Source organism: Dendrobates tinctorius, unplaced genomic scaffold (assembly GCF_039654945.1).
Source record: "Dendrobates tinctorius isolate UK_male_01 unplaced genomic scaffold, ASM3965494v1 ptg000651l, whole genome shotgun sequence".
Lineage (NCBI taxonomy): Eukaryota > Metazoa > Chordata > Amphibia > Anura > Dendrobatidae > Dendrobates > Dendrobates tinctorius.
Genome location: NW_027362302.1, coordinates 70,350 through 85,068, shown reverse-complemented (window position 1 = coordinate 85,068; position 14,719 = coordinate 70,350). Strand labels below are relative to the sequence as shown.

The following is a 14,719-nucleotide window of genomic DNA, read 5'->3' as shown; positions in this document are numbered from 1 at the left end:
ATGTTCCCACATGCTTTATGCATCCATTAGCCCTCTGTGTCTGTACTGTTACACACTTAACATTATGGCTGGTCCATACAATCAGGGCAACTGTTACCACCCACCTCTCGTGTCTCCCTCTTTCCTCATAGACTGTAAGCTTGCGAGCAGGGCCCTCACTCCTCTTGGTATTTGTTATAATCTACTGTATGTGATTATTGTTATGCTGTAATGTCTATTGTCTGTACAAATCCCCTCTGAAATGTAAAGTGCTGCGGAATATGTCGGCGCTATAAAAATAAAATGTATTATTATTATTTCCTGGTTTTCATTTATTATTCTGACTTTTTATTTTTGCTTTCAAACTTGTAAAAAAAAAAATGATTACAGAAAGAAGAATAAGAAACCGACTTCTCACCGTCCACAAATCGGTGTCTGCGCCCATCACTGCGGTCACCATGGAGACAGGAGCTCGCTGCTGCCCCTGGTGTCTCTGCTCATTACTGCACAGAGGAGGCCTGGCCGCCGGCACTAGGACCCGGCTCATCCGCCAGTCACAAAGATGGCGACGAGCGGCCGCATTCCGCCCTGGTGTTGTCTCCGCCCACTGCTGCAAAACTGATCGGACAAATCTGTCATTCATCCAACCCTCACAGGGCGGGGAAAGGAGAGAACAGCTGACGTCACGGGTGGGCGGAGCGTAGAAAGTCGCAGAAGGAGAAGGTAAAGAATGCAGCGGGTGAGACATGGACGGTGTATATCTCTAGGGCCGTGACGTGAAGGGTGTATATCTCTAGGGCCGTGACGTGAAGGGTGTATATCTCTAGGGCTGTGACGCGGGGGATGTATATCTCTAGGGCCGTGACGTGAAGGGTGTATATCTCTAGGGCCGTGACGCGGGGGGTGTATATCTCTAGGGCCGTGACGCGGGGGGTGTATATCTCTAGGGCTGTGACGCGGGGGGTGTATATCTCTAGGGCCGTGACGCGGGGGGTGTATATCTCTAGGGCTGTGACGCGGGGGGTGTATATCTCTAGGGCTGTGACGCGGGGGGTGTATATCTCTAGGGCCGTGACGCGGGGGGTGTATATCTCTAGGGCTGTGACGCGGGGGGTGTATATCTCTAGGGCTGTGACGCGGGGGGTGTATATCTCTAGGGCCGTGACGCGGGGGATGTATATCTCTAGGGCCGTGACGCGGGGGGTGTATATCTCTAGGGCTGTGACGCGGGGGGTGTATATCTCTAGGGCTGTGACGCGGGGGGTGTATATCTCTAGGGCCGTGACGCGGGGGGTGTATATCTCTAGGGCTGTGACGCGGGGGGTGTATATCTCTAGGGCTGTGACGCGGGGGGTGTATATCTCTAGGGCCGTGACGCGGGGGGTGTATATCTCTAGGGCCGTGACGCGGGGGATGTATATCTCTAGGGCCGTGACGCGGGGGGTGTATATCTCTAGGGCCGTGACGCGGGGGGTGTATATCTCTAGGGCTGTGACGCGGGGGATGTATATCTCTAGGGCCGTGACGCGGGGGATGTATATCTCTAGGGCCGTGACGTGAAGGGTGTATATCTCTAGGGCCGTGACGCGGGGGGTGTATATCTCTAGGGCTGTGACGTGAAGGGTGTATATCTCTAGGGCCGTGACGTGAAGGGTGTATATCTCTAGGGCTGTGACGCGGGGGGTGTATATCTCTAGGGCCGTGACGTGAAGGGTGTATATCTCTAGGGCCGTGACGCGGGGGGTGTATATCTCTAGGGCTGTGACGCGGGGGATGTATATCTCTAGGGCCGTGACGTGAAGGGTGTATATCTCTAGGGCCGTGACGCTGGGGATGTATATCTCTAGGGCTGTGACGAGGGGGGTGTATATCTCTAGGGCCGTGACGTGAAGGGTGTATATCTCTAGGGCCGTGACGCGGGGGGTGTATATCTCTAGGGCCGTGACGCGGGGGGTGTATATCTCTAGGGCCGTGACGCGGGGGGTGTATATCTCTAGGGCCGTGACGCGGGGGATGTATATCTCTAGGGCTGTGACGCGGGGGTGTATATCTCTAGGGCTGTGACGCGGGGGGTGTATATCTCTAGGGCCGTGACGTGAAGGGTGTATATCTCTAGGGCTGTGACGCGGGGGGTGTATATCTCTAGGGCCGTGACGTGAAGGGTGTATATCTCTAGGGCCGTGACGCAGGGGATGTATATCTCTAGGGCCGTGACGTGAAGGGTGTATATCTCTAGGGCTGTGACGCGGGGGGTGTATATCTCTAGGGCCGTGACGTGAAGGGTGTATATCTCTAGGGCCGTGACGCGGGGGATGTATATCTCTAGGGCCGTGACGTGAAGGGTGTATATCTCTAGGGCCGTGACGCGGGGGGTGTATATCTCTAGGGCCGTGACGTGAAGGGTGTATATCTCTAGGGCCGTGACGCGGGGGATGTATATCTCTAGGGCCGTGACGTGAAGGGTGTATATCTCTAGGGCTGTGACGCGGGGGGTGTATATCTCTAGGGCTGTGACGTGAAGGGTGTATATCTCTAGGGCCGTGACGCGGGGGATGTATATCTCTAGGGCCGTGACGTGAAGGGTGTATATCTCTAGGGCCGTGACGCGGGGGGTGTATATCTCTAGGGCCGTGACGTGAAGGGTGTATATCTCTAGGGCCGTGACGCGGGGGATGTATATCTCTAGGGCTGTGACGTGAAGGGTGTATATCTCTAGGGCTGTGACGCGGGGGGTGTATATCTCTAGGGCTGTGACGCGGGGGGTGTATATCTCTAGGGCTGTGACGCGGGGGGTGTATATCTCTAGGGCTGTGACGCGGGGGATGTATATCTCTAGGGCCGTGACGTGAAGGGTGTATATCTCTAGGGCCGTGACGCGGGGGATGTATATCTCTAGGGCCGTGACGCGGGGGGTGTATATCTCTAGGGCCGTGACGCGGGGGGTGTATATCTCTAGGGCTGTGACGCGGGGGGTGTATATCTCTAGGGCCGTGACGCGGGGGATGTATATCTCTAGGGCCGTGACGCGGGGGGTGTATATCTCTAGGGCTGTGACGCGGGGGGTGTATATCTCTAGGGCTGTGACGCGGGGGGTGTATATCTCTAGGGCTGTGACGCGGGGGGTGTATATCTCTAGGGCTGTGACGCGGGGGGTGTATATCTCTAGGGCTGTGACGCGGGGGGTGTATATCTCTAGGGCTGTGACGCGGGGGGTGTATATCTCTAGGGCTGTGACGCGGGGGGTGTATATCTCTAGGGCCGTGACGCGGGGGGTGTATATCTCTAGGGCCGTGACGCGGGGGGTGTATATCTCTAGGGCCGTGACGCGGGGGGTGTATATCTCTAGGGCCGTGACGTGAAGGGTGTATATCTCTAGGGCCGTGACGCGGGGGGTGTATATCTCTAGGGCCGTGACGCGGGGGATGTATATCTCTAGGGCTGTGACGCGGGGGGTGTATATCTCTAGGGCTGTGACGCGGGGGGTGTATATCTCTACGGCTGTGACGTGAAGGGTGTATATCTCTACGGCTGTGACGTGAAGGGTGTATATCTCTAGGGCTGTGACGCGGGGGGTGTATATCTCTAGGGCTGTGACGCGGGGGGTGTATATCTCTAGGGCTGTGACGGGGGGGGATATATCTCTAGGGCTGTGACGCGGGGGGTGTATATCTCTAGGGCTGTGACGCGGGGGGTGTATATCTCTAGGGCTGTGACGTGAAGGGTGTATATCTCTAGGGCTGTGACGCGGGGGGTGTATATCTCTAGGGCTGTGACGCGGGGGGTGTATATCTCTAGGGCTGTGACGGGGGGGGTGTATATCTCTAGGGCTGTGACGCGGGGGGTGTATATCTCTAGGGCTGTGACGCGGGGGGTGTATATCTCTAGGGCTGTGACGCGGGGGGTGTATATCTCTAGGGCTGTGACGCGGGGGGTGTATATCTCTAGGGCTGTGACGCGGGGGGTGTATATCTCTAGGGCTGTGACGCGGGGGGTGTATATCTCTAGGGCTGTGACGCGGGGGGTGTATATCTCTAGGGCCGTGACGCTGGGGGTGTATATCTCTAGGGCCGTGACGCGGGGGATGTATATCTCTAGGGCCGTGACGCGGGGGATGTATATCTCTAGGGCTGTGACGCGGGGGGTGTATATCTCTAGGGCCGTGACGCTGGGGGTGTATATCTCTAGGGCCGTGACGCTGGGGGTGTATATCTCTAGGGCCGTGACGCGGGGGGTGTATATCTCTAGGGCCGTGACGCGGGGGGTGTATATCTCTAGGGCCGTGACGCGGGGGGTGTATATCTCTAGGGCCGTGACGCGGGGGATGTATATCTCTAGGGCTGTGACGCGGGGGGTGTATATCTCTAGGGCTGTGACGCGGGGGGTGTATATCTCTAGGGCTGTGACGCGGGGGGTGTATATCTCTAGGGCTGTGACGCGGGGGGTGTATATCTCTAGGGCTGTGACGCGGGGGGTGTATATCTCTAGGGCTGTGACGCGGGGGGTGTATATCTCTAGGGCTGTGACGTGAAGGGTGTATATCTCTAGGGCCGTGACGCGGGGGGTGTATATCTCTAGGGCCGTGACGCGGGGGATGTATATCTCTAGGGCTGTGACGCGGGGGGTGTATATCTCTAGGGCCGTGACGCGGGGGGTGTATATCTCTAGGGCTGTGACGCGGGGGGTGTATATCTCTACGGCTGTGACGTGAAGGGTGTATATCTCTAGGGCTGTGACGCGGGGGGTGTATATCTCTAGGGCCGTGACGCGGGGGGTGTATATCTCTAGGGCTGTGACGCGGGGGTTGTATATCTCTAGGGCCGTGACGCGGGGGATGTATATCTCTAGGGCCGTGACGCGGGGGGTGTATATCTCTAGGGCCGTGACGTGAAGGGTGTATATCTCTAGGGCTGTGACGCGGGGGGTGTATATCTCTAGGGCAGTGACGTGAAGGGTGTATATCTCTAGGGCTGTGACGCGGGGGGTGTATATCTCTAGGGCTGTGACGTGAAGGGTGTATATCTCTAGGGCCGTGACGCGGGGGGTGTATATCTCTAGGGCCGTGACGCGGGGGATGTATATCTCTAGGGCTGTGACGCGGGGGGTGTATATCTCTAGGGCTGTGACGCGGGGGGTGTATATCTCTACGGCTGTGACGTGAAGGGTGTATATCTCTAGGGCTGTGACGCGGGGGGTGTATATCTCTAGGGCCGTGACGCGGGGGGTGTATATCTCTAGGGCTGTGACGCGGGGGGTGTATATCTCTAGGGCTGTGACGCGGGGGATGTATATCTCTAGGGCTGTGACGCGGGGGGTGTATATCTCTAGGGCCGTGACGCGAAGGGTGTATATCTCTAGGGCTGTGACGCGGGGGGTGTATATCTCTAGGGCAGTGACGTGAAGGGTGTATATCTCTAGGGCCGTGACGCGGGGGGTGTATATCTCTAGGGCCGTGACGTGAAGGGTGTATATCTCTAGGGCTGTGACGCGGGGGGTGTATATCTCTACGGCTGTGACGTGAAGTGTGTATATCTCTCGGGCTGTGACGCGGGGGGTGTATATCTCTAGGGCCGTGACGTGAAGGGTGTATATCTCTAGGGCCGTGACGCGGGGGGTGTATATCTCTAGGGCTGTGACGCTGGGGGTGTATATCTCTAGGGCCGTGACGCGGGGAATGTATATCTCTAGGGCTGTGACGCGGGGGGTGTATATCTCTAGGGCTGTGACGCGGGGGGTGTATATCTCTAGGGCTGTGACGCGGGGGGTGTATATCTCTAGGGCTGTGACGCGGGGGGTGTATATCTCTAGGGCTGTGACGCGGGGGGTGTATATCTCTAGGGCTGTGACGCGGGGGGTGTATATCTCTAGGGCTGTGACGCGGGGGGTGTATATCTCTAGGGCTGTGACGCGGGGGGTGTATATCTCTAGGGCCGTGACGCGGGGGGTGTATATCTCTAGGGCCGTGACGCGGGGGGTGTATATCTCTAGGGCCGTGACGCTGGGGGTGTATATCTCTAGGGCCGTGACGCTGGGGGTGTATATCTCTAGGGCCGTGACGCGGGGGGTGTATATCTCTAGGGCCGTGACGCGGGGGATGTATATCTCTAGGGCCGTGACGCGGGGGGTGTATATCTCTAGGGCCGTGACGCTGGGGGTGTATATCTCTAGGGCCGTGACGCTGGGGGTGTATATCTCTAGGGCCGTGACGCGGGGGGTGTATATCTCTAGGGCCGTGACGCGGGGGGTGTATATCTCTAGGGCTGTGACGCGGGGGGTGTATATCTCTAGGGCCGTGACGCGGGGGATGTATATCTCTAGGGCCGTGACGCGGGGGGTGTATATCTCTAGGGCTGTGACGCGGGGGGTGTATATCTCTAGGGCTGTGACGCGGGGGGTGTATATCTCTAGGGCTGTGACGCGGGGGGTGTATATCTCTAGGGCTGTGACGCGGGGGGTGTATATCTCTAGGGCTGTGACGCGGGGGGTGTATATCTCTAGGGCTGTGACGTGAAGGGTGTATATCTCTAGGGCCGTGACGCGGGGGGTGTATATCTCTAGGGCCGTGACGCGGGGGATGTATATCTCTAGGGCTGTGACGCGGGGGGTGTATATCTCTAGGGCTGTGACGCGGGGGGTGTATATCTCTACGGCTGTGACGTGAAGGGTGTATATCTCTAGGGCTGTGACGCGGGGGGTGTATATCTCTAGGGCCGTGACGCGGGGGGTGTATATCTCTAGGGCCGTGACGCGGGGGGTGTATATCTCTAGGGCTGTGACGCGGGGGGTGTATATCTCTAGGGCTGTGACGCGGGGGGTGTATATCTCTAGGGCTGTGACGCGGGGGATGTATATCTCTAGGGCCGTGACGCGGGGGGTGTATATCTCTAGGGCCGTGACGTGAAGGGTGTATATCTCTAGGGCTGTGACGCGGGGGGTGTATATCTCTAGGGCAGTGACGTGAAGGGTGTATATCTCTAGGGCTGTGACGCGGGGGGTGTATATCTCTAGGGCTGTGACGTGAAGGGTGTATATCTCTAGGGCCGTGACGCGGGGGGTGTATATCTCTAGGGCCGTGACGCGGGGGATGTATATCTCTAGGGCTGTGACGCGGGGGGTGTATATCTCTAGGGCTGTGACGCGGGGGGTGTATATCTCTACGGCTGTGACGTGAAGGGTGTATATCTCTAGGGCTGTGACGCGGGGGGTGTATATCTCTAGGGCCGTGACGCGGGGGGTGTATATCTCTAGGGCTGTGACGCGGGGGGTGTATATCTCTAGGGCTGTGACGCGGGGGATGTATATCTCTAGGGCTGTGACGCGGGGGGTGTATATCTCTAGGGCCGTGACGTGAAGGGTGTATATCTCTAGGGCTGTGACGCGGGGGGTGTATATCTCTAGGGCAGTGACGTGAAGGGTGTATATCTCTAGGGCTGTGACGCGGGGGGTGTATATCTCTAGGGCCGTGACGTGAAGGGTGTATATCTCTAGGGCTGTGACGCGGGGGGTGTATATCTCTAGGGCCGTGACGTGAAGGGTGTATATCTCTAGGGCTGTGACGCGGGGGGTGTATATCTTTACGGCTGTGACGTGAAGTGTGTATATCTCTCGGGCTGTGACGCGGGGGGTGTATATCTCTAGGGCCGTGACGTGAAGGGTGTATATCTCTAGGGCCGTGACGCGGGGGGTGTATATCTCTAGGGCTGTGACGCTGGGGGTGTATATCTCTAGGGCCGTGACGCGGGGAATGTATATCTCTAGGGCTGTGACGCGGGGGGTGTATATCTCTAGGGCTGTGACGCGGGGGGTGTATATCTCTAGGGCTGTGACGCGGGGGGTGTATATCTCTAGGGCCGTGACGCGGGGGGTGTATATCTCTAGGGCCGTGACGCGGGGGATGTATATCTCTAGGGCCGTGACGCGGGGGGTGTATATCTCTAGGGCCGTGACGCGGGGGATGTATATCTCTAGGGCCGTGACGCGGGGGATGTATATCTCTAGGGCCGTGACGCGGGGGATGTATATCTCTAGGGCCGTGACGCGGGGGATGTATATCTCTAGGGCCGTGACGCGGGGGGTGTATATCTCTAGGGCCGTGACGCGGGGGGTGTATATCTCTAGGGCTGAACTATATAATGTCTTCCTCTCCGGCAGGCATGGGGTTAAGCTTAATAATAACATGTGATTGTTCATAATATTTATAGTGGAAACATCAGAACTCACTGCCCCACTCTGTCACCTCCAGAGCTGCGCTCACTGTTCTGCTGAAATACTCTGATACTGTCCTGAGCTTCCACATTATACTGCAGACAAGTGACAGATTTGGTTGCAGCTCTGGAGGTGATTGGAGACATGAGGCTGGTGCCGCAGCCTCTGTCCTGAGCAGTCTGGGTGGATAGCATTGATGTCTGTGTATTTCTGTGCCGCCCCTCTCCCATGGGGCTTATACCTCCGCCACCTGTCGGGCCACTCCTCTCCAGCCTCTGCCCTCTCCGCCGCCTTCTCCACTTGCCCCCTGCCCTCTCTGCCGCCCTTTGCTTGCTTCCTGCCCTCTCCACCGCTCTGCCACCCTCTGCTTGCTTCCTGCCCTCTCCGCCGCTCTCTCCGCTTACCGCCTGCCCTCTCTGCCGCCCTTTGCTTGCTTCCTGCCCTCTCCGCTTACCCCCTGCCCTCTCCACCTCTCTGCCACCCTCTGCTTGCTTCCTGCCCTCTCCGCCGCTCTCTCCGCTTACTGCCTGCCCTCTCTGCTTGCCACGTGCTCTCTCCACCGCTCTGCCGCCTTCTCCGCTGCCACCTGCCGCTATGCCGCCTTCTCCGCTGCCCCCTGCCCCCCTTTGTTTGCCCCCTGCCGCCCTCTCCGCTTGCCACCTGCCGCTATGCCGCCTTCTCCGCTGCCCCCTGCCGCCCTCTCCGCTTGCCACCTGCCGCTATGCCGCCTTCTCCGCTGCCCCCTGCCCTCTGTCACCCTTTGTTTGCCCCCTGCCGCCCTCTCTGCTTGCCACCTGCCGCTATGCCGCCCTCTCCACTGCCCCCTCCCCTCTCAGCCGCCCTCTCCGCTTACCCCCTGCCCTCTCTGCCGCCCTCTCCGCTTGCCCCCTGCCCTCTCCGCCGCTCTGCAACCTTCTCCGCTTGTCCCCTGCCCTCTCTGCCGCTCTCTCCACTTGCCCCCTGCCCTCTCCGCCGCTCTGCAACCTTCTCCGCTTGCCCCCTGCGCTCTCTGCCTCCCTCTCCGCTTGCCCCCTGCCCTCTCTGCCGCCCTCTCCGCTTGCCCCTTGCTCTCTCTGCCGCCCTCTCCGCTTGCCCCCTGCCCTCTCCGCCGCTCTGCAACCTTCTCTGCTTGCCCCCTCCCCTCTCAGCCACCCTCTCCACTTGCCCCTGCCGCTCTCTCCGCTTGCCCCCTGCCCTCCCCCCTCTCTGCCCTCCTCTTTGCTCACTGCTGTGTTTTACACGTCGCAGGGTCTCCGGTGATGGGGAATGTGGAGAGCAGCGGTTACCAGAGACGAGCGGCGCGGGTGCCCCCGGAGCAGCGGGCACAGATAGAGAGGAGCTTTGACAATTTGTCAAGAAACCCGAGCAAGAAATGTGTGGGACTGCCGAGGTTCCAGGTGAGCAGATTCCCTCTCTGAGGGTCTGCGGTGCGGGCACAGCCGCCACTTCTCTCTGTTGTCAGCCAGCGGAGGCTGCAGGCGGGTGAGAAATCGGGTAACGATTTGTCCGGTGATTGATACCTGACCCTGGTCTCTGCTGTCGATGAATGGAACCATCAGTGTTCACAGCAGGCGCCTGCAGAGCATCGCCGGATACAATGTCACGGACCCTCAGCTGTGAGAAGCAGGTGTCAGATTCTGGAGATAAGGGTTTCTATTCACTGACAGCAAGAAACAAGAGAAACAACCCCCCCAGTGCAGCGATCCGGCCATAACCTCGGGACGTGGGGGTCTGGCCGCATCCGTCAGTGACGTCGGGCGGCATGGTCAGGTGCTGTGTCTCCTCATTTTTCCGTGGCCGTTGCACTACTGCCCCCATCGTCTGCTTCTTCCTCCAGGACTCCCTCGCGTCCTCGCTCCCGGCCTCCATGTCTCTGCGCATCTTTCATGGGATACAGAGCGTGGACGTCAGCGGTGCCCCCGCCGCCCCGGAGGTGACCCGCGAGCAGCACACAGTGTTCATCATTGAGCTCCTGCGCGGGACGGCCGAGGAGAAGAGCGCGCTCATAGCGCCGATGATCGGAGCGGACAACAGCGGGAAAGTAACGGGGCAGCGAGTGGAGCAGGTGAATGTGCGCAGTAATAATGATGGGGGAGGGGTGCACGCTTCCGGTGACTCCGGTGCATTTCACCGGATGTCGGCGAGTCTCACCTTCGACTTCTGTTTTCTTCCAGTTCCTGGCGGATGTGATCGGCGCAGCGGTCCACGTCCTACGTCAGCAGAACGCGCTCTCCGGATGGAGCCTGGAAAATACGCGGGACTGCGACTCCGGGGTCCGCACGCTGGCGGAGCAGCTGATTTCACAGTTACAGGAGCCCAGCGGTAACGAGCCCAGAGGGCAAAGGGTTAATTATACCTGACAAACGTGAGAGCCGCAACGTGTTATCCCCCAGGTCATGTGACATCCCTGATATTGCCCCCCCGCTGTGTATGTAGGAAAGTCGGGGTTACAGGGGACATCTCCTGCACTGGATTCAGCTGTCCTGAGTGGGGGAGGGGGTGTCAGATCCTATAGGGATGACTGCGGAATCAGGGGTCCCAGGGGCTGAGACCACCCAAAAATGGATGGAGGGTAGGACATAACTGTGCTGGCCCCGGTTGTCGCCCGCTGTGTCGCTTCGGCGCTGACTCCATCTGTCGTCCGCTGCGGCGCTGACTCCGGCTGTCGCCCTCTGCGTCGCTGCGGCGCTGACTCCGGCTGTCGCCCGCTGCGGCGCTGACTCCGGCTGTCGCCCGCTGCGGCGCTGACTCCGGCTGTCGCCCGCTGCGGCGCTGCGGCGCTGACTCCGACTGTCGCCCTTTTGTTGCAGGTGGGCCCCCGCTGGTCAGTGCGGAGCTTTCCTCCTCCTTCTCCAGGGCGGCCATCGAGGACTGGCTCTACAAGGTCCCCATGGTCTCTGCGCTCCTGAGAGTGGTCGTGACGTTGGGTTTCTCTGTCCTGCGGCAGAATGGAGATGTCGGCTGCCTGGTGCCGCGCTGCCGCCTGGGGAGGGCGCCGTCCTTCGTCAGCCTCCTGGACCTGCCCGCCATCATGTACCTGAACGCACACCTGCCCTCCGAGATGCAGCACAAATGGAGGCTGCTCTTCTCTACCAGGGTCCACGGTGAGAGCTTCTCCCAGCTGTGCGGCCACGTGGTGGACCAGGGACCCAGCCTGCTGGTGCTGAGGGACGACGGTGGATTCATCTTCGGGGGATTCGCAGCACAGAACTGGGAGGTGAAGCCGCAGTTTCGGGGTGAGTCGGGGGAGGTGGTGTACCCCCATCACATCTCTGCTGTCAGTGAATTTACATCAGAAGCAAAACCTCCCCGACTGTTACACGGCTGATCTGCGAATGCATCGGCACGTGGCACCGAGCCGCCCCTCCGCCGGCACGTGGCACCGAGCCGCCCCTCCGCCGACACGTGGCACCGAGCCGCCCCTCCGCCGACACGTGGCACCGAGCCGCCCCTCCGCCGACACGTGGCACCGAGCCGCCCCACCGCCGACACGTGGTACTGCACCCCTCCCGACACGTAGCACCGAGCCGCCCCTCCGCCGACACGTAGCACCGAGCCGCCCCTCCGCCGACACGTGGCACCGAGCCGCCCCTCCGCCGACACGTGGCACCGAGCCGCCCCTCCGCCGACACGTGGCACCGAGCCGCCCCTCCGCCGACACGTGGTACTGCACCCCTCCCGACACGTGGCACCGAGCCGCCCCTCCGCCGACACGTGGCACCGAGCCGCCCAACCGCCTACACGTGGTACTGCACCCCTCCCGACACATAGCACCGAGCCGCCCCTCCGCCGACACGTAGCACCGAGCCGCCCCTCCGCCGACACGTAGCACCGAGCCGCCCCTCCGCCGACACGTAGCACCGAGCCGCCCCTCCGCCGACACGTAGCACCGAGCCGCCCCTCCGCCGACACGTAGCACCGAGCCGCCCCTCCGCCGACACGTAGCACCGAGCCCCCTGACACAGATCTTAGTTATTGAGCCCTAATGGCACGAGCCCAGCAGCGTTTCCTCGTGCCGTCAGCCATGTCCCACCTCTAGTGGGACCGCCGGGGGAGCCGGCTGTGCTCCGTCACTCTGTGCTGCTGTGACGCCCCCTGCATTGTGGTGTCTCGTCCCCAGGTGACAGCCGATGCTTCCTGTTCACCGTGTCTCCGCGTTTGGACATCTTCACGTATACCGGATACAACGACCACTACATGTACCTGAACCACAGCCAGCAGACCATGCCCAACGGACTGGTAAGCGCCCCCCGGGGTTGAGTGCCAGTCACTGCCGGCCACACCTGGATGGGGGCTTATAATTAATGAGGCGGCAAGGGTTAAATCTCATCCAGACACCAACCCCCCCCTCCAAAATGAAGTTATCTGTGTTTGCCACAAGATGGCAGCAGAGAAGCACAGGAGAACATAGGGATGGGGATGGGATGGGGTGTGATGACCTCCTGCATTGGTAACCCGCCCCCTTTTTTTCTCAGGGTATGGGGGGGCAACACGACTATTTTGGACTTTGGATCGACAGCAATTTCGGAAAAGGCCACAGCAAAGCGAAGCCGCGATGTACGACGTATAACAGCCCGCAACTGTCCGCCACCGAGGACTTCTGTATAGACGCCCTGGAGGTGTGGGGGCTGGGCGAGCTGTGCGAGGAGCTGCAGGTGGGTGACCTACAGGGGGCGCGGAGGGGAAAACCCCCCATCCCTGTATATACCGCACCCCCCTCCCCGTCTCTGTATATACCGCACCCCCCTCCCCCTTCTCTGTATATACCGCACCCCCCTCCCCCGTCTCTGTATATACCGCACCCCCCTCCCCCGTCTCTGTATATACCGGCTGAGGTGCGGCGGTGGCTGCAGCTCCGCTTGTGATATTTTCCTGTGTGCAGTCCCATGTAACAGTCGCCTCTTCTGTCCAGATTAAGAACAAGAGGAGCATCCTGGATGCCGACCCCGAGGCGCAGGCGCTGCTGGAGATGACGGGACGGATGCGGCAGAGCGATGGCCTGAGAGATAAGGAGGATGATGAAACGTAGTAGGAGCGGCCGGGAGGTGGTCGGTACAAGGGCTGACTGCGGATGATGGGTGTTATACAGGGGGGGCGCATCTGCCTCATCCACTATGGTTATTGGTTATAACTCAGCTGTGGGTCTGCAGCTACCTGTGATCACCACAAGATGGCAGCAGGATAAAGGCTTCGTCCGCTGCCTGCTATTCTCTCCGCTGTGAGCTGCGGCACTGCCGTCCCATCCCCAGTCCTCCAGCACCGTCCTCTCCTGCGTGCCACAGACCTCCCCAGGCCCAGACCATGCCGGGCCCCGACCACAGACCTCATCAGGCACAGACAACGCCGGGCCCCTGGCTATGGACCTCACCAGGCCCCAACTACAGACCTCAGCAGGCACAGACCACGCCGGGCCCCGACCACAGACCTCATCAGGCACAGACCACGCCGGGCCCCTGGCTATGGACCTCACCAGGCCCCAACTACAGACCTCAGCAGGCACAGACCACGCCGGGCCCCGACCACAGACCTCATCAGGCACAGACCACGCCGGGCCCCTGGCTATGGACCTCACCAGGCCCCAACTACAGACCTCAGCAGGCACAGACCACGCCGGGCCCCGACCACAGACCTCATCAGGCACAGACCACGCCGGGCCCCGACCACAGACCTCACCAGGCACAGACCACGCCGGGCCCCTGACTATGGACCTCACCAGGCCCCAACTACAGACCTCACCAGACACAGACCATGCCGGGCCCCGACCACAGACCTCACCAGGCACAGACCACGCCGGGCCCCTGACTATGGACCTCACCAGGCCCCAACTACAGACCTCACCAGACACAGACCATGCCGGGCCCCGACCACAGACCTCACCAGGCACAGACCACGCTGGGCCCCTGACTATGGACCTCACCAGGCCCCAACTACAGACCACACCGGGCACTGCCTCAGACTCCTTCTTTTGGGGACTTTGAAAGATTCAGTTTATTCCAGAAAGCTGCTGTGATTACACTGTAGGCCGTATACAGCAGGGGTCTGCATATGCCGTACAAGCCATATACAGCGAGTGGCAGCACAGACCGTATATAGCGCAATCTCTGCTGTATACAGAGTCAGGACTGTCCCTGCAGCGGTGGATATTGCGAGGTCGGTGGATGGGGGCGTCACGTTCCTCTTCCGATGGCTCCGCTCACCCCGTGTCATCCGCAGTTTCTGGAGACTACTACACTTCCCGGGTGTAAGATGTGAGCAGGGGGCCGCGCTACACAGACAGAGCTGTTGTTTCCCTGGTGTGACGCTCTGCAGGGGGGTGGCGCTGTCTCCCATGTGCAATGCTCTGCAGGGGGCCGCACCGTCTCCCGGGTGCAATGCTCTGCAAGGGGGGCCTGCGCCGTCTCCCGGGTGCAATGCTCTGCGGGGGGAGCGCGCTCTACACATTGTCAGACTCGTTATTTCTCATTATTTAAAAAATAAAACATTCGTCTTTAATTGTAAATTAAAATCAGTAAATTAAAAAAAAAAAAAAAAAAAAACA

The 14,719-nt window shown here is 59.9% G+C and overlaps 1 protein-coding gene across 2 annotated transcripts; it reads left to right on the top strand.

Annotated features, from left to right (window-relative positions):
* Positions 1-430: 430 nt before the first annotated feature.
* Positions 431-14,717, top strand: LOC141079312 (MTOR-associated protein MEAK7-like). Of its 2 annotated transcripts, none has more exons than XM_073565313.1 (8): positions 431-702; positions 9,430-9,578; positions 10,019-10,246; positions 10,356-10,503; positions 10,992-11,417; positions 12,302-12,420; positions 12,657-12,836; positions 13,094-14,717. In XM_073565313.1, the coding sequence occupies exons 2-8, from the start codon at positions 9,441-9,443 to the stop codon at positions 13,208-13,210; spliced, it is 1,356 nt and encodes a 451-aa protein (XP_073421414.1). In that variant the 5' UTR covers positions 431-702; positions 9,430-9,440; the 3' UTR covers positions 13,211-14,717. The 2 variants fall into 2 exon arrangements, with proteins under 2 accessions (XP_073421414.1, XP_073421413.1); XM_073565312.1 differs by having other exon boundaries at positions 431-718.
* Positions 14,718-14,719: the final 2 nt, after the last annotated feature.